The sequence below is a fragment of the Homalodisca vitripennis genome, chromosome X (genome assembly GCF_021130785.1).
Source record: "Homalodisca vitripennis isolate AUS2020 chromosome X, UT_GWSS_2.1, whole genome shotgun sequence".
In the NCBI taxonomy this organism is placed as follows: Eukaryota; Metazoa; Arthropoda; class Insecta; order Hemiptera; family Cicadellidae; genus Homalodisca; species Homalodisca vitripennis.
In genome coordinates this window covers 72,857,887-72,880,988 of record NC_060215.1, presented here as the reverse complement: position 1 = coordinate 72,880,988, position 23,102 = coordinate 72,857,887, and the positions used below count along the sequence as shown (strand labels likewise).

Genomic DNA, 23,102 nt, shown 5'->3' with positions numbered 1-23,102 from the left:
CCTTATTTTTACTTAGCATAATAACCATAAAGGTTTAAATATTGGTAACTAGAGTGACATCATAATCTGCATCTTTTACAGTGGTGCTTACAGCTTCAAGTTTATAAACTGTATAGCTCAGCTAAGGTTTAAGTTTATCAAATTTCAAATTACAGATGTTTTCATCTTTATTTAAAGGGATACCTTCTTTTTACATAGCTCTTGTATGACCCACCAATTCCTGATTTCTCCATATCGAGTTTGGAGGTAAAAGCTTCCAAAGATTAAGAAGGTTAGGGTATTGTTAAAACATTTAACTGAAAGTAATAAGATATTTATTTTTAAATGCTAATTATAACTATTATTAGAACAAAATTAATTTATTAGTTGTTATGCTGTTTTCAGAACATTTAAGTTAGTCTTAATTTTTTCAATTAGATGGTAAAATTTGTTCAAATTGTCTTCAATGCTAAATATTACATCACTTGCACACAAACAGAAAATTATGTCAGTTAATTAATTGAGACCTCTTTACATCTTTTTACAGAATCTTTCCTAAGAGGAGGTAGTTTCTTTGACAAATACAAAGCTAAGTTCTCAAAAACTGTTGGTGAAGCATTATCAGTCATTTTTAATCGATCACATTTAACAATTAAAACAGATCCATCCGGTCCTACTACAGAATCCTTATGAACAGTAAACCACTCATCAAAATATTCTATACACACAACGATTTATTGGAGGAAGTAAAACTATTTCGGTGAATGGACGTAATCCATTTTTTTCTATGACTTGTCTTTTGGAAATGGAAAAAACAACACTTTGTCTTCATTGATATTGTCAACATAATTTCTTGTACTGCCAGGGACAAAACAGTATGAGGCATTATTTATTGTAGACACATTATTTGTCTTGAAAGAAATTAAACAAGAAAATGTCAACACTTTATTTAAGTAACCTACACAGTAGCAAATCACAACTAACTAAAGTTGCCGTTTTACCTGGGTTCTGTCACAGCTCATGGCGTAATGGCTAAAGTAAAGGGGGCATTCAAGCGTGTCCATCTCATGTCACCTCAGTCATCCTTAGAGTTTTGGATATAAGAAAAATTTGTACACTAGCTTTACTGAACTTTAGGTGCATTCACAGTAATTTCTTCCAGTATCAATTTACTTTTCAATGTGAATTTTCTATATTTTAAAAGTCAGTTAATTTTTTGATAAAATACTTTATTAAAGAATTTGTTACCAATTTTAGTTTACAATCAAAGTAGCAAATATTAGTTATAAAATTTAAAATATTATCACAAATCACGCAGCATAAACAGGTGATTAACAATCCGATCACTAGACAAATGTATTCCTTGAAGCTGTTAAAAAAAATCTCTAAACATTGAGCAGCAATGTGATATGATGCATTGTTGCAGATCAAGTCTGCTAATTTTGAAATTTTACATAACTCTTAAAAACATATTATGAGTTTAACTATTCACTTTGAAAACCTTCTATCCCTCCTGTTTGATAACTAGTTTAAAGAAGAAAGAAAACAGCGTTCATTATTTAATCAACAGTTGTTTTTCCAGCAATAGTATGGTCTAATAAAGTTCAAACCTCTATTCATGTCTGAATCCAAAAGGTGGAATTTCATGTATAAAATGATAGTATGCCATGCCATGAGAAAATTCAGGAAATTATTTCATGACCACTGTATTCAGAAACTGTTTTGTTTTTCTGTTGATTTTTACTTGTTCAGCTTATTTTACTTCTGCTGAACATAATATTAGTTATTTAGATTACGCTATTGTAAGTTTGAACCAAAAAATAGTAGTTGCCAAATTTTAATATTTAGTACATCTGAATTGTAAGTTGCTATTACTACATAGTTCTAGTAATTTTTCTCCTTTATAAGTATGGTATGGTTCTTTAAGTAAGATGAATGGCTGGTAGAATTTTAAATGTATGTACAAATATATTTACTCTTTTTTGTATTATGTATCATTTGGATCAATCATAATGTGGTATGTAAATCCCAAAAGATGAACATTTTCATTATAGTATTCTGAAATGAACACTTACTGAACACTGAAAGTGAACATTTTTCAGTTGCAGAGCATGTCAGTTTAATCATTAGACGGGAAATACTTTTCTGAAATAACGTCAGAATGATGTCTTCCTTAAAGTCTGTTGTTCTGAAGCCAATTGTGATCATTTTGTGCCTCTCAACAACACAGAAAATAGAGACACATACAATACTACTACTCGTACAATGTGGATGCAAAGTATATACATTCTAGGCATTTGTCTTGGGATTAATCTAATTTAAAACCTAAAATTCCAGGCAACAGTCTTGGTGAATACATACAGTTACGGGTTTCTCACAGGTTCTCACAACGATGATACTATCCTACTATCAGAAAATAATTTAAATTAGGTCAATCAGGCCAGGTTGATAACATGATCCCACTACATCATACATATATTATCAGCCTTATATGTATACAGGGTTTTTCACATAGGGTATCTCAAAGTGATTGTAACGGATTATTGTAGAGTAATGAACAGAACATTTTCCTATAAAACAAACCTCCTTTGAGAACAGCTTTAAAATATTTTCATCGATTTTTAAATACAAGGAGTGCCAAAATCTGTAGGTCCAGTGTTCGATTTTCGAATTTTTCAAATGTAAGTGTCTGGCTTACAAAGTCCTTTAAAATTATATATGACTTTACATATGTTTACATTTGAAAAATTTGAGAATCAAATAACAGACCTATGCATTTTGGCACACTCTGTATTAAAAATTCATGATAAAATGTTTAACTATTCTCAAGCGTTGATTTTGTAAGGAAAGTGTTCAGTTCTCTATTATACAATAATTCGTTTTCTCACAATCAGTTTTATTGACCTTTGTGATTGATACCTTATATGAAACACCCTGTATCATTAACTTCAACAATAACAAATACTTGGGAATATGTTTTCTATAAATATTTATGACTGTCAGTTTTTAAGATTCTATTTAATCTATTTTAGAGAAACAACAAAAGACCAAGTGGCTCATACATTCAAACAATAGCAGGGACTTGTGTGTTTACTATAGATCAGTAGCAAATTACTAACTTTAGTTTAAGAAATTACTTGACATTTTCTTTTATTTTCTTGAGATAGAATTCCTTAGCTTATACTCCATGCTTGAAATGAAACATGTATTAGTTTGATTATAATTTATTGTTAAGGATGAAAAATATGTCACACAATGACTGGATTGAATAAAAACATGTATAATTTGTAAAGCGTATAATTTGTTAAGTTATTGATAATAGAAAATATTATAAGAAAAAAAAAATTAAATAAATACATTGTTATTATTATTGTTTATTCTTTAAAAATGGATATCTTTTGATAAAAATAAACACACAAATTACACATTTAATGTTTTAAGATATCACTTGACAAAATAGAGTTTAATGACCATTGATATATTACATACTGTAATTTCAAACCATTCATGCAAATCTAATCAAGAAATTTCATTAGAAATACCACTCTTTGATGTAAATGAGTCTATAATAATGATGGTGTTTATCGAGCAGCTTATTATTTACCAATCACAGTATGGAAAATTATTGCTGATGAACAAAGAAAAATATGAGAGGTAAACAGCATACAAGGATAAAAAAGTGATGATTATACAATTACACATTGACCGAAAATAATTATTATCTTCTATAACAATAATCGAAACTACAGACAGAACATTTTAAACTACACTTATGACTTTGGTTGTTAACACACATTATTGTGATATTAAAAGTAATAAACAGCATTTTGACAACTTGTTACCAATAATAGTTAAAAAATTGTTTAAAATTATATTTTATTTAAATAATCAGAGAACATTACAAGCAATAAAGTTTAATTTTTATTCCAAATTATTTTTATTTATGTTTATTAATCACTGATTGTAAAATTCCATTTTACTAACTCGTTAGTTTTATACTAATTAATCAAATGTATCACCTCAAAATCCTATTTATAAAAATAAATGTAATCAATCAATATTTTAATAGTTATTATTTGGTGTGGAGATATTATTGATTGATCAACTGATAATCAACATGATTCTTCTTGTTCAGATGAAAGAATTATAACTCAGCCGCAATTAGGGTGGATGAGCAAACTCCTACAACTCAGTGGTGAGTACAGTAATCAGAGTTGAGGGGTTAGGGTACAGATGCAGGAGTGTTAGAAATGTTTTAGTCAATCTGTGCAATTTTGGTGTTACACTATTCAGAAAACATATACTATAATTTAACTCATGAATACTTCAATTGACAATAGTTTAGCACCCACAACATAATTCATTTTATAAAAGGAAACAGTGTATAAAATGGTTTGTTTTAAATACAGTTAGTCATTGTTCCATCAGTTATAAATTGAAAACCAAAGGGAGCCCCTTAGTCTCTCTCTTGGGTCCCCCACTGGTAGAAGTTTCATGGACCTCACTAAACTGTGTTTGAATACTTCATTTTTCTCTAACAATCTCTTGGCAACAAGCACTGATGTAAGAAATCCACTATTGACGTTCATAGTATTCATAGTGAACCCCAAGAATGTATACAACACTTAACCTATGACAGGTGCAAATACCTGACTAATCATCTGATAATCTGGCATAGCTCTTAAAAGCAGTTTAGATGTTACAAATTAAATGCTTATAACACATTATACTTTTTGATGCAGAAAATGTAAAAGGATGTGATAAGCCTTAAACATAACAAATGTTTAAAAAATAAATGTAACACAAACAAACACAATATTTAAATTATCCAAGCTAAAATAGCAGATGTATCAGAATTGAAAATATACTTATGAAATTTAAAAGCAAATTAAATGACTACGAGGAAAATACTATTAAAACATTTTTAACACATGTATGTATGTTAAGCAGATGTTTCAAATCCAAAACCATGTGTTTAAAAATGAATATCAGGAGTTTAAGGCTTTTTAGTGTTTACATCATTATGAACAAAGAGCACACATTATATATAAAATGTAAGAGCAGCTGAAACAGTTTCATTGGGTGCACAAGTTGATGTTTTCTATATCTTCTGTTTAAGAGACTAGCAGTAAAGATGGCAAATACTGAACAACAGCTTTTTATATTTTATAGTTTGTAAAGACTGAATCTATAGTATCAGTTGAAGGTAGGCTCTGTGTTACAATCCCCCAAAGTGGTGATAACAAATTACTTGAACTGTAGACAGTATCAGTTTGAAAAAACTGCCTATCTTTGTAAAGGAAAGAGTACAGAACGACAAAGAGTGATGGAAGCATGTGTTTTTAGCCATTATTTTTTGCTGTTTTTTATGTTGATACATTGCAAATATGGCTCTTTCATCAATTAAAAGACGATGAACCAGAAAACTTGGCAAGATAGTGTTACAAATCAGTAGCGTAACATAGAATGTCATTGGTTAATCAACATTGTACCCAACCGTTGGAAAGGCTCCCAAGGGCCAACACTAAGGGTTGTGCATATAGCCTTCATGTATGCCCAATTTGAGTCCATGTGATTTTAATCTTCTGTGATTCATAATATGACATACGTATGCTCTACATGTTCTAGATGGTATATATGAATACTATTTGAACTGTTTGGTGAAGGTATGTCTTAATATTACTATGTATGTCCCTGTATTGAAGCAGTTAACATGGCAGAAACAATGATCAAGATATAGGAATAATTCATCTCAACTTAATACAATATACAGATGGTGCTTACATTGAATAATTCTAGCAAAAACAAAGACTGTTTCAGCTGCTCTTTCATTTGAAATTTTATGTATGATTGTTAGTCAAATGGAATAAATACTATAACATCTTAAAGACCTAATAATCATTTTGAAACACTCTGTGTAGAGTCCTTCCAATACCTTTACCACCTCATAAGCCAAACTCAAAATAAATTAAGAGTCAGTGGCTAGAGGATAAAACTGTAATTTCACAATCAATATTTAATGATACTATTGATCTATCACAGTCTTTCTTCCAATTAACAGAAGATGAACCTGAAAACTTGGCAAATGGTGTGCCAAATCAGTAGCATAACAAAGTAATTACAAAAAAGATGTCATTGGTTAAATACATTGGTTTGAATATATACGAGGGGGTACCCAAAAGTAACCGGAATTGTATTGCTGGCAGCCGGCAGCGTGTAGTACACATTCCTGCCGCTAGGCGTGTGTCGCGCAACCCATTGCGAGCTCAGTGACCCCAGTTCCGTTGTCCTAGTGCATTCTGTTCGTTCGTAGTGACTGTTTTCGCTAACCCTGTTTTGTTCTTGTTTCGTTTTTTGTCATGGCAAGTTTAAGTGAACAACGTGCAGCTGTGAAATTTTGTTTTTTACTTGGTAAAAATGCTGCAGAAACTATTTTAATGTTGAATACAGCTTACAAAGATGATGCTATGGGGAAAACTCAGGTCTACGAGTGGTTCGCTCGATTTAAAAAAGGGCGACATGTCGATTGAAGACAAACCTCGTTCTGGACGTCCATCAACCTCTTGAACGGACGAAAATGTTGAGAAAATTCGTGAACTTGTGCTCACCGACCGTCGATTGACAATTGAGGAACTATCAGAGAGTAGTGGGTTAACTTGGAGCTCGGTTCAGCGAATTTTAACAGGAGATTTAGGACTGAAAAGGGTTGCTGCCAAATTTGTTCCTCGACTTCTGACTGACCATCAAAAGGCACATCGAGTTGAAACTTGCCGCCTTCTGAAAGAACATCTCGAAAATGATCCCGATTTTTTGGAAAAGGTAATTACTGGTGATGAGTCATGGTGCTATGGTTATGACCCAGAAACGAAGCAACAGTCAAGCCAATGGAAGTCGCCATCTTCACCTCGTCCAAAAAAATGTCGGCAAGTCAAATCAAACATCAAAACCATGTTGATTTGCTTTTTTGATGCTAAAGGCATTGTTCATTCTGAGTTTGTTCGTCCAGGTCAGACTGTCAACCAAACATTTTATTTGGAGATTTTAAGAAGATTGCGCAACAGTGTTCGCCAGAAAAGACCCGATTTGTGGCAGACTGGAGACTGGTTCTTCCACCACGACAACGCAGCGGCACACACAGCCATCTCAGTTAGGCAGTTTTTAGCCAAAAACGGCATGGTTCCGCTGCCCCACGCACCTTACTCGCCTGACCTCGCTCCATGCGACTTTTTTTTATTTCCACACATGAAAGGTCAACGATTTGACAGCATTGAAGAGGTTAAGAAAAAAACGAAGCTCGAGCTTGCAGCCATTTCTAAAGATGACTACAAAAAATGTTTTGATCAATGGAAATACCGTTGGGACAAGTGTATTAGTTGTAATGGAGATTATTTTGAAGGAGATAAGGTCGTATTGTAAAAAATTTGATAATATATAATTTTTATAAAATAATTCCGGTTTTTTTTTGGTACCCCTTCGTAAATTGCTATTTTATTCATTATATTTATTATAATATATTTATTGTATATACTTTAGGTGTTTTAATTTATTTTTTTGTGGTATTGTTTATCAAAATACAACATATCAATAACGAAAATAAATGATGGAATTTAGAGTTTTTTTTTACCGTTTTCTCTTATATAACACGGCCCAGATTTTACAAATTTTGCTTCATTTATTATAATTATTTTTATTTGGTTGTAATATATACTTTAATGAAGTTTAGTCATTTAAGTTTCATGACAAATCACTCGTCATACAATTAAGATGTAATGTGAAGCTTAAGAATAAATAAATACAGTTATTGTAACAACCTAATTAGTTTCCAGTAATCTTGTTGTTATTAACACAGCTTTTTCCAAAAAAAACACTGTTGCCAGCCTTATGGTAATATTGGAAACAAATATAACTTACTGTGCGAATTAGCTTCAAGGCAGGAATATAGACTGTACCAGCAATCCTGTCAGCCACAATTAAGAATACACCTGATTTTACTTGCAAACTTATCACCTTGGATATCCAAAATTAAATTATATATAACCCCTCAAATAATAATTAATACTTATAGTGCAAAATTCAAATATACTCCATATATGTGTATGTACATATATCACATATTTAAAAGATGCTGATGTCTTATCATAAATTATGCAATCGTTTCAACTGCATTTTTCAATCCAACATCCAATTTAATATTTTTTACTTTGAAACCAAATTTCTTGGAAATTTATTTTATGGTATTTTTTTGCATCTAATATGCCTAAGAAATATCACAGATCTAAGAAGTGGTAGACATCATACTATATGTTTAAGAGCACTTTCAGACAAAAATGCTTGTTTGACAATAACAAGAATTTTTGTTCTATTAGATTTACAACCAGATTGACAGACACACACATGCACATACTAAATTACAAGATCTAATTTATTTTTACAATTCAGTTTACAACAAAATGACTATTTTAACCAAAATACATTTTCTGCACCATCAGAATACTTTCTTTTATATTACTACGTGTGATAAAGTAACAATAAAATTAACACAATATCGACTTTTTGGCTTTCTTTCTACCCTTGCATCTTTACATAACTTTAAAAATTCATTGATATCACATAATTTTCCTGGGCAAATTTAATATTGTTATATCTGATTATTTTGTTAAATGAAAAATATTATTGTAATTAATAATGGCATTGTAGGACATTTATGTTTTACAATATTTAGAATGTGGTATTGTCATTTGAAGTTTAGATGTTATCTATATATGTATACTTAAAAGTTAATTTTATATTGTTTATTTTGTTTTAAGAACACCAATAAAAGAATCATATTTATATAAAGAAATATAAGCATGTGTTGTGTTTACTAGTGTCGGTGATAAAATTATAAATGACCTCCTCGTATAAATGGCATATATGTCAACAACAACCAAACTAAGAAAAACAATGATGAGACATCAAGTTTAATATTTAAAAATTAATAATGTTTGAAATTAAAACTAAAAAAAAGCAATAGACACAAAATATAGACGTGTAGGCAATAAAACATTGGTAATAGTACTCTTTTAGTACAATAAATAGCTTCTAGCTAATGTGTCTTGAAAAGTATTCTTGAATTAAAAGAAAGCAGTGGTGAAACCTTAGGTGTAGTTGGATTCATATATGTTCTCATTCCTCCACCTCACCAAAATGCACCTTTACAATAATTAGTAAATGCCAGAATTTATTGTCTTTTCAAATATGCTGACTTACGAAATAATTTTATAATAGCTGAGTAAAGTTAGAACTATTGTAATGCACATGTTATATTGGAAGCCGGAAGTCTAATGCAACTCCAAAAGATAAAAAATAAATTGAAGGACCTAGGAGTGTCTTCCACAGAAGATAAAAAAACTCGTCTCTGTCACCCATTGCAGCCTCATCCACCCTAAGTGCTATTCACTCAGGTACAGGCTTGGTTGCTTATCCTCAGGCCTTTTAATACTGATGTAAAAAAACAAACCTGTTGATCAATAATAATCAAAGGATTATTGCTGAGCATCTCACCTAAAATCAGTGGGTAGAGATTTGATTCTTTAACTTGAACTGAGCTACTTTCTTTTTAAAAGGAAAAGTTCTTTTTCTTTCATAATGTTTCAAAAATGTTAGTAACAGAATCAAAGTTTATGTTTCCAGAATAGACCAATTAGACAAGTATTAATTAACCAGAGGTGAACCTGTCTAAGGTATATGAAAATTGAGAAGTAATATGTATGAATTTACATATAAAGTATGTTTTCCTCAGAAAAATAGACAGTAGGACATGAAAATTGTTATTTCACACACTTGGGGCAGATAAAATATCTGGTTATTGATTTAATCACATACACATTCAAATTAGATATATGGAACAACAGGTTCACTATTAAATCTGACAATTAATTTTAGAAAAAAATTATTAAAAAAACAAAAACTATTGTAAGGAGGGTGCCATTAGATTGTAATGTTAATTAAGAGTTTAAACGAAGCTGATTAAAGTTGACAACAAATCTTAAAGTGTTAAAATGGCACCTATACAGGGATATAAATGATGCAAACTGCTCTAGATGTTCTGTGTAGACTAACCAATGGTTTAGGTTAATTTCAAAAAATAAGATTGTGTGAGAAACTGACTAAAACCTTAACTCTTATTAATGGAGTTAATTTGCTTTATACTCATATTACCTGGTATTGTATTATTTGAAAGTACTTTATTGTCTTAACATGAAAATGTTACACAGTACTCTCACAAAAATCTGTATAACAAACAGCTGAGTCAAATATTGTTCATAATTCTATACATTAATTACATCATTGGTTATTTTCAAAATTCTACTCTCTACAGTTAAGCTCTGATATACTCAGCTACATATCATACTGTTTATTACATTTATATTATAATAATACAACTTTACTTCTATCTGAAACTGACTGGAGAAAAACAACAAATATTGAGAAACTCTAGTACTCTAGCATGGTGAGTGACGAAAGACTTTAGTTGTAGTGTATACAGTGCTACAATTTACAAACCAAACTGCAAATTGCATACCATGCATGCTATACTCAAGCTTTACTCATTCATTTATTTTAAATGGAAACACAGTCAGATGCCGATCAAAGACAAATCAATCTCACAATAAGCAGGTGAGCATTTTGCTAATTTTAATGCCTTGATCCGATAATTGCAAAATTACATTCCTGTTATGCATCTGATTATAGTAAAAGAAAACACACTGTAGATTCAATGAAGAGCTGAAAATGAATGAAAGGGTGTCTGTTTCCTATAAACAACATCAACAGCAACATTATTTCACAAATTATGTTATACCATGTTGTATAATATACAATTTAATTATGTTCAGTCATTCTTATTGCTAATACATCATACCAATAATTGAAATAAGACATTTTGTTGACATCCTATGACTGCTAACAAATTCTTATTATTTATTATGCTGTAAAGCTTTTTACACATGCTGTTTTATAATTTTAAATTATTCTTATTGCTACTACATAGTGACAATAAGTTATCTTTTGACATGTAACAACAGTTAACAAATCTTTGGTATTTATTATGTACTAGTGGTCATGTAAAACATACCAAAAATGAACTAGAATCACACAGTTAGGGTCCACAGACGTAGGCACAAAAGAAAGATGAGAAGTTTTTTACACTAACTGCACTATAACATATTTATACCTTATACTTTAAGATTATTATCAAGGCTAACAAGAGAATAAATAATAAAAAAGAGAACAAATAAAAATAGGAAGGCCTTGGTTATTTTATTTTAAATCCAATTTTAGATGAGTATATAAAAAACAAGGAGTACAAAGAAACATTGATAGCATTAATATTTTGTGTGTATGTCAGTAATTAGTCATTCAATTAAGAAGCAAAGGAACTCTTGATCTTATATAATTCAGGTATGGTCTTTGAGTAACAGCTACTGTACTTGTGTAGGCTAACACAACTATTGGAAGTTGAAATAGGGACAGGCTGCAGTTCAATCCCATAATTTTGTGGAGTGGCCAGTCAAACGATGATTTCAACATTTTTTTACTTTTCTCCTGTGATCCTGCCACTTAAGATTATCAATGTAATGAAATAAAAAATGTCTCTGTTCTCGTTATATGATTTTAGAGTTTTTCTTATTTCCTTTAGGACCTTTTCATAATAGTCAATCCAAGCTGAACGAGGTCTAACTACACTCTTCTAGGCTGAACTTTTTCTGGGATGGCTTTTCCTATTGTAAAAACTGATTATTAAAGACTAGATCTATGTAAAAACTTAAAAAGATGAGTAAATGGGAGAGTTGGAACAATACAAGGTGAACATTACTGATACAATGTGAACTTTGTGTGCTTTGGTTTAGTGATGGTTACAGCTAGCAAAGGATGTGCTCACAGGCTTTTCCAGGTTACAGTGTCAGATGGAGCACATCCTCTCACTGGCTTTTACTACCCCTAGTTTAAAGTTTGACAGGTTGCAAATCCTGTATATTGGTTATTACGGCAGTGTCCTTCTCAGAATAAGTTCAGAAGTGGATTGCTTGGTATAAGAAAACTTACACATGACAGTGGAGAAGTGCTGTTTACAAAGTATCTCGAGGATAAATGATGGGTTAGAGTAATCAACAGTTCAACAAATGGGGGAGAAGTTAGGAAGAATTTGAATGAAACTACTCCAATCAATGTTTCTCTTAGAATTCCAAATTAGGATTATGTACAGTCAAGTCACAATTAGATCAGCTGCCTTCCAATATTAATATCTAAGATAGGGGGAATGCAATATTTGGATGCCCAGTGCCGAACTTTTAGACATATGTTGAGATTGCCACTGCACTCAAGGTGGCCACACTAAATACATGAGACTGAATGTGACTTTATCTTATGTTACTTGGACTATGGTACAATTTGACACTGATGAAGTATGATGTATATCCGATAGGGTCTTTAAAAGAGACAACAACCTGTACATCTCTGACACTCAGTAAGAGGAGTGACTTTGTTGAGTAATCTATAAGCTGCAGAGGTGACCAAGTATGAAGACAAACAGTCATTGACATTGTTTTCAAAGTACAATGTTCAGGCCATTCATTTCTTGTCATGCACAATCAATTGTCATGGAATCTGGTTTCATTGCAATGAAAAAAATAACTAGAACACAAAATCAAGTTACAAACAGTAAAGAATTATTTAGTTAAATATAAAATGGTCTTGAGATGAATGAACAACATGTAATACAATTAAAATGTTAAAATGATACAGGCTGCCCATATCCCTTCAAGCCTTTCAATCATTATGATTTATATTCAATTTCAGGAATGTATGACAACACGTTAGCTTCCAGTGGACATGACGTGAATACATCAAAGAAGGATGAAATGAATGTGATTGTTTAAAAACATACATTTTCTAGAATTAAATATAGGAATCTTATATTTTTTATAATAATTCTAGAAAACTTGAAAACCAAACTCAGACAGATGTTTTCAGCATGAAGGACATCAAGTATGCCTAGCTGCACCCAATGCATTGGCACTTGTACCAAGAGTAACTGTGCCAGTGCTTGTACCAGTGCCATTTATACCAAACCATGCCTCCCCTTCTTCATACTTTTGCCGTGGGAGATTAGGAGCAGTTTATACAAAATATAAGTAAAATATTTTAATATTTTTTAAAAGAATAACATATTTCTTTAAAACATAACCATACAATTGAAATAATTAAAATTTTGTTTCTAAGTTCCAAAAAACCACAAGTTTCACTAACACCACAATGATTTTTGCTGAGATAATTATTCCCTAAAGATGATACTACAGAGTAGTGCAATTTTCTAACATCCATTCTCAAATTTATCAATTACCAACAGAATCTTGTGGTGCCAATAACTATCATGAACTTTATTGCATTTGATTAAACATGACTCTATAGAGACTGTTTTCTTCTAAGATACAGATAAAATATCTATAGTAAACAGTTCACTTACTGTGAAGTGATATGATATTATACTAACTCATTATTAACACAAGGATATTATTTATTCAAAGTGTAAGATTCATTGTGTAATTTTTACCAAGTAAAATGCTGTTTATTAATAATTTATTAAAAGTTTAACTAAACTAGTGAAGATTTTTTTGTTTCAAATTATAAAAATCATTGTAAAAAGTACATTGATTATTGAGAGTAAGAGTGATTATTCTCCCCCAAGCCACAAAATTCTCTGGAAGTGCCATAGTTAGTTATAGTTTGCCTTTTATTCCCAATGAAGAAAATATGTAAACTTACAAATGACTAAAACGTTACTGTAGTCAATAAAAGTCAGTTCCTGCGTTTAAATTCACATGCGGTTTAATTTATAAACGGTTCCACAGTTGAATTTATGGTAATATATATATATATATACACACACACACACACACACACACACACACACACACACACACACACACACACACACACACACAAACCAGGAGTCCCAGAAGTTCCACTCTACATCTTAACTTTTCAAACAATTCAGAATAGTCAAATCTCATTTGGGATATGTAATAAATATTTTCTTTCTTGTTTTTCTTCCTCTTCCTTCTTTTTTAATGGCAGAACATTGCTGAATGTTTTAAATTTGATGTACTAATTATCTCCTCATCTGACAAAGAGGACAGATATTCAAGCCTCAAAATGCTGTGTTACGCATTTTGTAACATATAACCGATAGCAAATGTCCGAAACCCTATTTTAGGCTTTCTGATAAAAATCTTGTATTTAACCCAGATAACTACCCAGCAGGGATCACTTCTGGCTGGTTTATACCTACCAGTTGAACTCCAGTAGCGGCACATCACTAACCGCAAATGTTGAGATTCTGGGGTTCATGGGCAATTCGATAGGTTTAGTCTACTGTGGAAGATGACTGTTGGAGTTGGTGGGGTTTGTTCCCTTACCTCAGAGGTTCTTGTTAACCTCAACAAGGGTGTGCCACCCCCTGCCTACTTTGACTGGAGAGGCTAGTTCAGAGCTGGCCTCCCCTTCTTCCGGGACGACTTTGAGATGTAGTGCCCTAATTCTTCCTCATGGATCTCGATAGGAGGCGGCACCTACTCCCTAACCTTACCCATCCTGAATATCCTGTCACTCCGGAAGCAGCGCAAAGGTTCTTACAGGACTAAGTGCAATTTATAAGCTTCTTGTCCTAAGAGAACAAAAAAAAAAAAAACACCCAGATAACCCCCATTTTCGAGAATGGGGTAAATGCTTTTTGACAGCAACCCCAATAACAAGTTTTCTTGGTGTTGATGGTTTTGTTTTACTAACATCTTTACCAAGTCTGAGGTATTACAAAAAAGAGATTTGAAAATTCTCAAACATTCAATTATTAAAATGGGGAGATGGTACTTTTGGGCTCTGGTATATAAATACCATATATGAATAGTTGAACGTAACAATCCACTGATGCTATGTACTGTTCTTGAGGATCATATCAATAAAATATATTATATATTGTCTATTGAAGTGTGTATACAAACTTAGTAGTTTTTCTGTGAGGTTTAACTGCACATAACTTTAGTACTTTCATTGGAAACACCGTATACTATTTATAGTATAAGAACTATAGTAACAAATTAGCACACTATTTATAAATACAATATATTACAGTGTTATCTGTCCTTGACTGGCTTTTTATACATAAAATACTAAATATGTAATAAAAATATAAAATAAATTTATTACAACATAAATAATAAAACTAAAGAAAATAAAAACAATCTTCCATAAGGCACAAAATTTATTAAAGTGAACATTGTTATAGTTTGTATTAAGACATTGTAGTTTTAATTATTTTAATACTGCAAATTATAACTGACTTTAACTGAAATAAAATTGACCTTGCACCACATGAAATTGACAAATGTACATATAAAATACGCTTTCTTTTGTCTGTTGACCCTAAAAGTGTTTCATAAATTAATTATGAGCTATGTACACATAGCACTAATGTGCATTATACCTTAAAAAAACCAAACCAAAATCTTTTCAGGCAAATTACAAACATTCTAGGCTACAAAACAAGAACGGGATAATGGAAAATACTTTATTCATCACCACAATCTCTCTTAGAGTTAATTTTCAACTACAAAGCTATGTACAAAGTGATTGCATACAGCATGCAGGCAAGTGAAAATAGCATTAAAATAGTATATCAAAGAAGCTTATGTTAGCAAAACCAAGCTTAACATACACAGTAATAAAATATGTGATACCCTTTAGATAAGTATTTCTAGATGCTTGTAAAAAACTGTTTATTTACTGAACAAAAATTATGTATTTGAAATATTCCTGTGAAAACATCTTAGGTCACAAACTGATGTGAAAACTCACTCATATATATATATCGAAGTTTTACGTAACAATGCATTTCATCTGTACATAAGAATACATTGATTTGAGAATTTTCCTTTAGTGTCAGTCATTTAGTCTGGTTTAGGTTAAACGTGTTTTAAATCGGTTAAATAAATTTAACAAATATATTGTTATGGTTTACAATCAATCTCAGTTAAATTGATACTTGTATTTGTTTCACTAATTGAATTTGAAAAAATCAAATAAAAATGTATGATCCAATTATGGCTAAAGTTATATTTTAACAGTTAAATCAATATAAAACTATGCAATTGTATCCTTATTAGCATTTTTCATTAAACATTTGAATGAATTTAAAGAGTTTTCTTATTTGAATGATAAAGTAATTTATTAAAGCTAATTTTTAACGACAAGTATGAAACGATAATGGAATACAGTACTCAAACATTCATTTAATGTCAAAAAATAATGTGAAATAATTTAGAAAAATACTTTATTTGCGTACATATAAAGTTGACCAAAGTGTTAAAAGTATATTGACATTAAAAATTAATAGAGAAATGTGTCAACCCTTTTAGTGCCAGCAGGCACGGAGCATGTTGGTAATGTTAGTTGTAAGAAATGTCATAGTTATGCTCCGTGTAGATTTATATATTTTACAACATGCATTTTATATAGTACGCATTTGTTTTCCAACTATATCCAAGTCTCTAACTACTATAGCCAGCTGATCTCAACTTAAATAATATTTTGATAGTTTTGGAAAGTGTCTGTTCACCATTATACAAGGTTTGCTGTATCGCAGCATTTTATTTATCATATTGTACCATAAAATATAACATTTATCTCTGCTCTTTAGTAAGTTAAGTTACTGTTTTATAAGTTAAACATATTATTGGCAATGCTATTAAACACAAACAGCTATAAAAAGATATTTATAGTCAGTCTGAACCAATAAGGATTTTACAAATTAGTTTGTTAGTTTTTCAAATTTCAAAATAAAAATATGCATTTTTTAGATGTTTTATATGCTTTTAGATGTAACAATATGCTTTGTTGGTATAACAATATGTGTGTATCCCTAAAAAATTGTATATTTGTAAATTTTGTTTCATCAGTACAACAAATTAAAATAGTAAAATGTGTTTTACATACCCAAAATAATGAAAAAATATAATGCACGAAATCAGTAAATGTTTTTGGTCTATAACATGGTAGTGTTAGAAGAAAAATTACAACATTTTCAAGATTTGATTTTTTAATAATAAATATGAAAATATCATTGTCTTTTAAAATATTTATATATAATATAACTGTGCATTAGAATATAATCACTATATCCATTCTATTATTATTGATAAAACAAAACAAAAACCATGCAAATATATAAAAATCCATGTTTATGAATTTATTCCTTCTGGCTTGCATTTTACCATATACACATATTATTGAAATTTCCCAAGCAAAACCTGCATAACAACTGTGGCACTATAAGGGTTAAGTGAGCTTTATAGAAAAGTCACTACTTCAAATAAGAAAAATATTAGTAAGAAATCTTTTAACTGTAACATTGAATACTAATGGTGCAGTAAACTTAATGAGTTATTTATGTAATGTGTTTGACTTCCATTACAAATTCTTTTGTTACAAAATGCGGGGACGATAATAAATTATTGAAACTAGGAGTGTGCAAGTACCATTGTTTTCACTCAAGTCAAATAGTGAATTTGGAAGTAAAATTCAAATGTCCATATTTCCAAAAACTATAAAATTATTTAGTGTGTACTGTAATGACGCAATAAACATACAAATATAAGCAAAACTTTGAAAAACTCATTAACTAAAAAAACAGAAATGATAAAAACATATATAATATTTTAAAAATGGTATGAAGCAAAAAATAGGACTAAAAACATTTACTGTTAATAAAATACAAACAAGAACAAAACCAAATGTAAATATAAAATTAAATAGTTCTTTCAGAATGTTTTATCATCTTGTCACAGTCTTTATACACGATATTCAATCTAATTTGAAATGGTTACTGAAATATGGCCACATATAGTTGGGATCAACTTAACTCAATTTTAGAGTAATATCATGCTGCATCTTACTATTGTATCAAGAGTTTCCAGCATGCAATGCTCCATTTTCAGCTGATGCACAGCTGTATACTTCATGGCCATGGTTTCATTTATCATCATATACCTTCTTGCCATGAGTTTGGTTTTTTCAAGATATATACTTGCTTGTAAACCTAGTTTTCACTACAATGATGAGTACTGACCGGCTGGTACATTGATGAGTACTAACTTGGCAATAGATAATACAAACAGCTTAGTTATTTCACCAACATTTAGATGCATAACTGATTTTGACTTGAATTTTAAGTAATTGATACTCATCAAATTGAACTTAAAATAACACTTCAACATAAAAATAAATTGACTTTTCTGAGTACTCGCACACTCCTGGATGGAATTTTTCTACTTATTTCTTGGACTTCAGTTTCTGGTTATTTAACATATTTGTCACTGCCACTAAGAGTTAGGTATCAATTGGAAATTTGTGTGTGTTTTTGTGATTGCGCTTGCTGTGGTTTTATATAGTTTTCGATATGATTGACACAGTAGTTAATTCCTCGTCAACATTAGCAAAAATTATATTATAAACACATGAAATGAGTGCCTGGTGATGGTATGTACTGTATAGTGGAATGAGCCATATTAGTTATTTTTGGTTAACATTGGTGGAAGGCCGGGGAACCAGGCGGATGAGACTGGCAGCTCGGTGATGTGAGACGCTGGCCCTCAGCCCTAACATGCGTGTCTCCCACTCACTGGAACATCAAGCTACCTGTTAACTCACCCACATCCCGAACCCTACCATTCATGCCACACCCATATCTAACAACACAGCCTCCCATTAACTGACCATCAAGCTACCTGTTAGCCATCCCAAATTCCTAATCCTAACCATTCATGTCACGCCTATATCTAAAAACCCAGCCTCCCATTAATTTAAAACATCAAGAAACCTGTAAAGTCTACCATATCCTTAACGCAACATTCATGTAACACTCATTTGTTACAACCCAGCCTCTCATTTATCAGATGATCAATCTACCTTTTAACTTTCTCAAATCCCTAACTAATAATTTAACATTCATGTCACATATACTGTATATATGTAGAATGTAACAAAACTCTCTACAGAAACATAGAACGGAAAGATTAAGGAAGGATTATTATTCCTTGGGTAAAATGAAACAAAAAATCAAATACAACCAATGGTCTATCTCTTTCCATTAAACATACATCTGTCTATATGTATGTTAAAAATTAATATTAAAAAAACTACTGATCTGATTTAAACCAAATTTTATCCAACCCTTTAAATCAGTATTGCATAGCAAACAAATATTATTTGTTAAGTTTGTTTCACCTGTTTCAAAATGATGCCCATTTAAAAATTTAAAAAAGCAAATTTACAACAAAACAAGTGGTTTGACAAAAATAAAACAAAATAAAGCAAGATAAGAGATAGTGCTTATAATGTCGATTACAATGCTATTTTAATTTTGAAAATCCTGTAGGAAACAAAGAAGTTACATTGACATTTGACCTCCTACGATCCCACTGTCGCACACAAATCAATGTAACTTCTTTGTTTCTTATAGGACTTTAAAAATTAGTGTATTGTGATCCGCATTATAAGCACTATTTTTTATCTCTCTTGGGGTTTTTTGTGGAACCATTTGTTTTTTTGTAAACTAGCTTTAACATTTTTAAACATCTACCATTTTGAAACAAGTGGAACAAACTCAACTAAAAATGTTTCTTTGATACACAATACAAATTTAAAGGGTTAGTTAAAATTTAGTTTTAAACAGTTCAGTAGTTTTTTACTATTAATTTTTAAATAAAACTTACCTACAGACAGATGTACGGTGGAAAGAGAGACCATTGGTTTGCATTTGATTTTTTTGCTTCATTTTACCCAAGTAACAGTATTCTAAAGTTTCCGTACAGGGTTTAGTTACACCCTGTATATTAGCCATGCTTCCAATCAGTAGAACAAGGAGTTACAGATTGTTTAGGAGCATTACCTATTTCCAATTTTTAATATAAAAACACTTCTTGAAAAAAATTTAACATCTTGTTTATTGTATTAAAGTCAAAGTACATTTCTGAAATATGAAAAATGTGTTTTTCTCTAAATATTCAGTTAAACACATTTTAATGTAAAAAATATTCTTTGTAAGGCCCGAATCGCTGTAAGTAATCGAATTTCACGCATGTATTGAAACTTCAATGTACAGTGACTCCCAGCATACCTTGTACATATATTACACCAATTGTATCAATATTATTGCAGAATGTTGTCAGTTTAAAATAATTGATCAACACGATTGTGAAATACTTTTAGTGGCTTGTTTTCTGACAGTAAGAACATTAAAAGATTCTTGGCAGATAAATAATGTATGGCACCAATGCGATGAGTGGTAACAAGCTTTCTAAGTACTTAAAGCTATCTAGAAAAAACACAAAAATGTACATAACGAACCCTCAATCAGGCCAGTGATTAGATGAGATCGATGGATGCAGTGGATGAAAAGATTTGTGAAGACCATGGTACACAACTTCAACTTTAGCATTAGAATTTCTGGAAGTGATTAGTAACTAAACAAAACAGTTTCTAAAAATTTGCAATGTTATGAGTTGGTTCCCAGGTTGGGTAACTAGGCTGCTAACTGAGGAATATCAAAGGAAAAGAAGGGGTTGTGCTCTTGGTTTTTGTTTGACTGATACTATAAGGAAGGTAATCAACTTTTAGAAAACCCTGTCATAAGGTATGACATATGGGGTTTTCACAAGAACCAAGAATAATCAACAATCAAAGAGATTAAATACAACAATCTATCATCAGTCAATGGAATGGCATCACACGACATCACCAGTCAAAGTCAAGGTCAAGCAGGCTGTATTATCTAAACAAGCAACAAGATTATGGAAGATATGTTTAAGTATAAACATGAGTCTTGTTCATAGAAGAAATGAAGCAAGAGACAAAAATAAATACAACCGCTTACTGCAATGCCCTAACTAACTAATTATATAAACCTTTGTTTTAACAAAGGAGTATTTCAACAATTTAAAAATGTTCAAAGGTCTGTCCTATTTATAAAAATGGTCTAAGATAGACCTGGAGCTATATACATATCTCATTGATTCTAGTGTAGTCTAAAGTTATTGAAGTTTTAGTATATGACCACCTAAGTAGTTTCCTTGAAACCAATAGAATTCTTTTTATGACTCAGTAAGGATTATAAAAAGGTAAATCTTATGTTGAGGAAATAGAGCAAATAGTAAGTGATGTTCTCACAGCTTTTGAACATAAAACCTTTGCTTGGACCACTCTGTGTGACCTGAGTAAGGCATTTTACTGTATAAAGTCATAATGATCTTATTATGAAGTTAAAATATTACGGTGTGCAAGGAGTTCCACTTTCATTTCCTAAATCCTTAGTGACCATACACAAAAAGTGTGTGTTAATGAAGTATGGTCACATAACGCTTAACTAACTGTAACTTGTGTCTGGTTATTTAAAAACCTTTCACAAGGTCTACAGAGATCTTACATCAAACAAATATGAGTCCGAATGACTTTCTTTGGTTAGATATTCATGTTGCAACAGATGTCGGACTGAGTCCGGCCTTGGACCGGTATGGCCGAGATAGCAATGTCGGACTGAGTTCACCTATGGACCCCAAAAGATTAAATAATAAAATTGTTATTATTTTAAGATGGTTTGGATGAAGAAAATAACAACCTCTATTTTTTAGTCACCAATACTTAGTAGTTTCACCCGTACAGACATTTTTAATGCTAATTCACCCTTTTTTAAGATGTTTAAGAACAAAACATTTGTTGGTAAACAATTTACTGGAATTTATGGAGAAATTAGCTTTAAGTCCTGCCCCACATTCTTGGGTTTCACATTATTTTTTATTGCAAATGAAACTACCTGTTTATAAATAAGAACGGTAAACACAAAACAGCATTTATTACAGTTATAATAAAGATATTGTTGTGATGTATAATGAAAAATAAAGGGAATAACTCAGTATCATGTGTAGCTACAGCTGCTTATTAAATAAATTTTGTTGGAAATAACAAGGGATATTTTGATTATTACAATATAGGGGAAGAATATAGTGTACTTGTCCTTCTGCTTAACCTCTCAACATGATTTGACATAAAAGTCAGGGTTTAGTATGTCTATAGGATCAAGCTACTTCACTTGGAACTATTTCATGTAGTCTATACACTTATTAGACAGAGAATATCTCATTCTGTATTTTCAGGTTTACAAAACATGGAAAGTTTACTGAATGTGTTTTATGCAGCTGTTGAAAGTGCATGCTTTCGCCTGTGCTGATGTGATGTGTGATTGTGATTCTCATACTTGTGACTTGTGTTTGGGACTTTATTTTTGTATGTATTAATACTTCCCCCACCTGACGAAGAGGATAGATTCCAATCCTTGAAAAGTTGTGTTATACCTTTTGTAAAATATAACAATGACAATTGTCCAAAATCCTGTTATCTTTTCAAACCTTTCATCGTTAATAACAAACTTTAAACAAAAGAATGCTAGATCTTTAACTTTATCATTTTTTGCTATGCAGATGTGGAGAAAATGTAGAAGGCAGATGGAAATATGATCATATTCTCCAGACATTTTGCTCAACACTATCCATGCTGTTCACATTGAAAAAATACAAACAGGAAAAGTAAGAAGAAGCTTCAGAACAACAGAATAAACCCTACAAAATTGAACCAAGTGAAGTAGAATGGAATTTAGATGAGTATTGTATATCCTAAACCTTTGTAAACTTTTTTTATGGTGTGACAGTTAAAATCTATCTTATTTTTAGATATTTGATTGAAACCCAAATTTAAAAGGCTTTAACAAATATCTGACTGCTGAAAAATTGACTTTATTTGTAAATAGATGTAATCCTGAAATAATTAAGCAGCAACAGCCAAAAGGCATTAAAAGGCACTAGTGTGAATAGGGTTGCTGCATTTAACGTTATATGAAATAAGACATTTCTTTTGTAACTTTGAAGATTACTCAAAAATATGTCCTACCCACAGAATATTCAGTCAGGAATAATGACTGTTCAGAAGAAAATTCCCCAAGTTTATGGACGAAAAGGAGTTAAACAAGAAGGGGAAGC

At 31.0% G+C, this 23,102-nt stretch overlaps 1 protein-coding gene across 14 annotated transcripts in view; it reads right to left on the bottom strand.

Annotated features, from left to right (window-relative positions):
- Positions 1 to 23,102, bottom strand: part of LOC124369196 (calcium-dependent secretion activator) — a 368,545-nt gene that overhangs the window by 18,745 nt on the left and 326,698 nt on the right. The window contains exon 38 of one of the 14 annotated variants that reach the window (XM_046827028.1): positions 17,748 to 18,694. The exons of the other annotated variants lie outside the window; for them this stretch is intronic. Within the exon in view, the coding sequence (XP_046682984.1) occupies positions 18,586 to 18,694 (109 nt within the window). The 3' untranslated portion in view covers positions 17,748 to 18,585. Of the gene's footprint in view, positions 1 to 17,747; positions 18,695 to 23,102 lie in introns of those variants that run through there. 14 annotated transcript variants of the gene reach the window in all.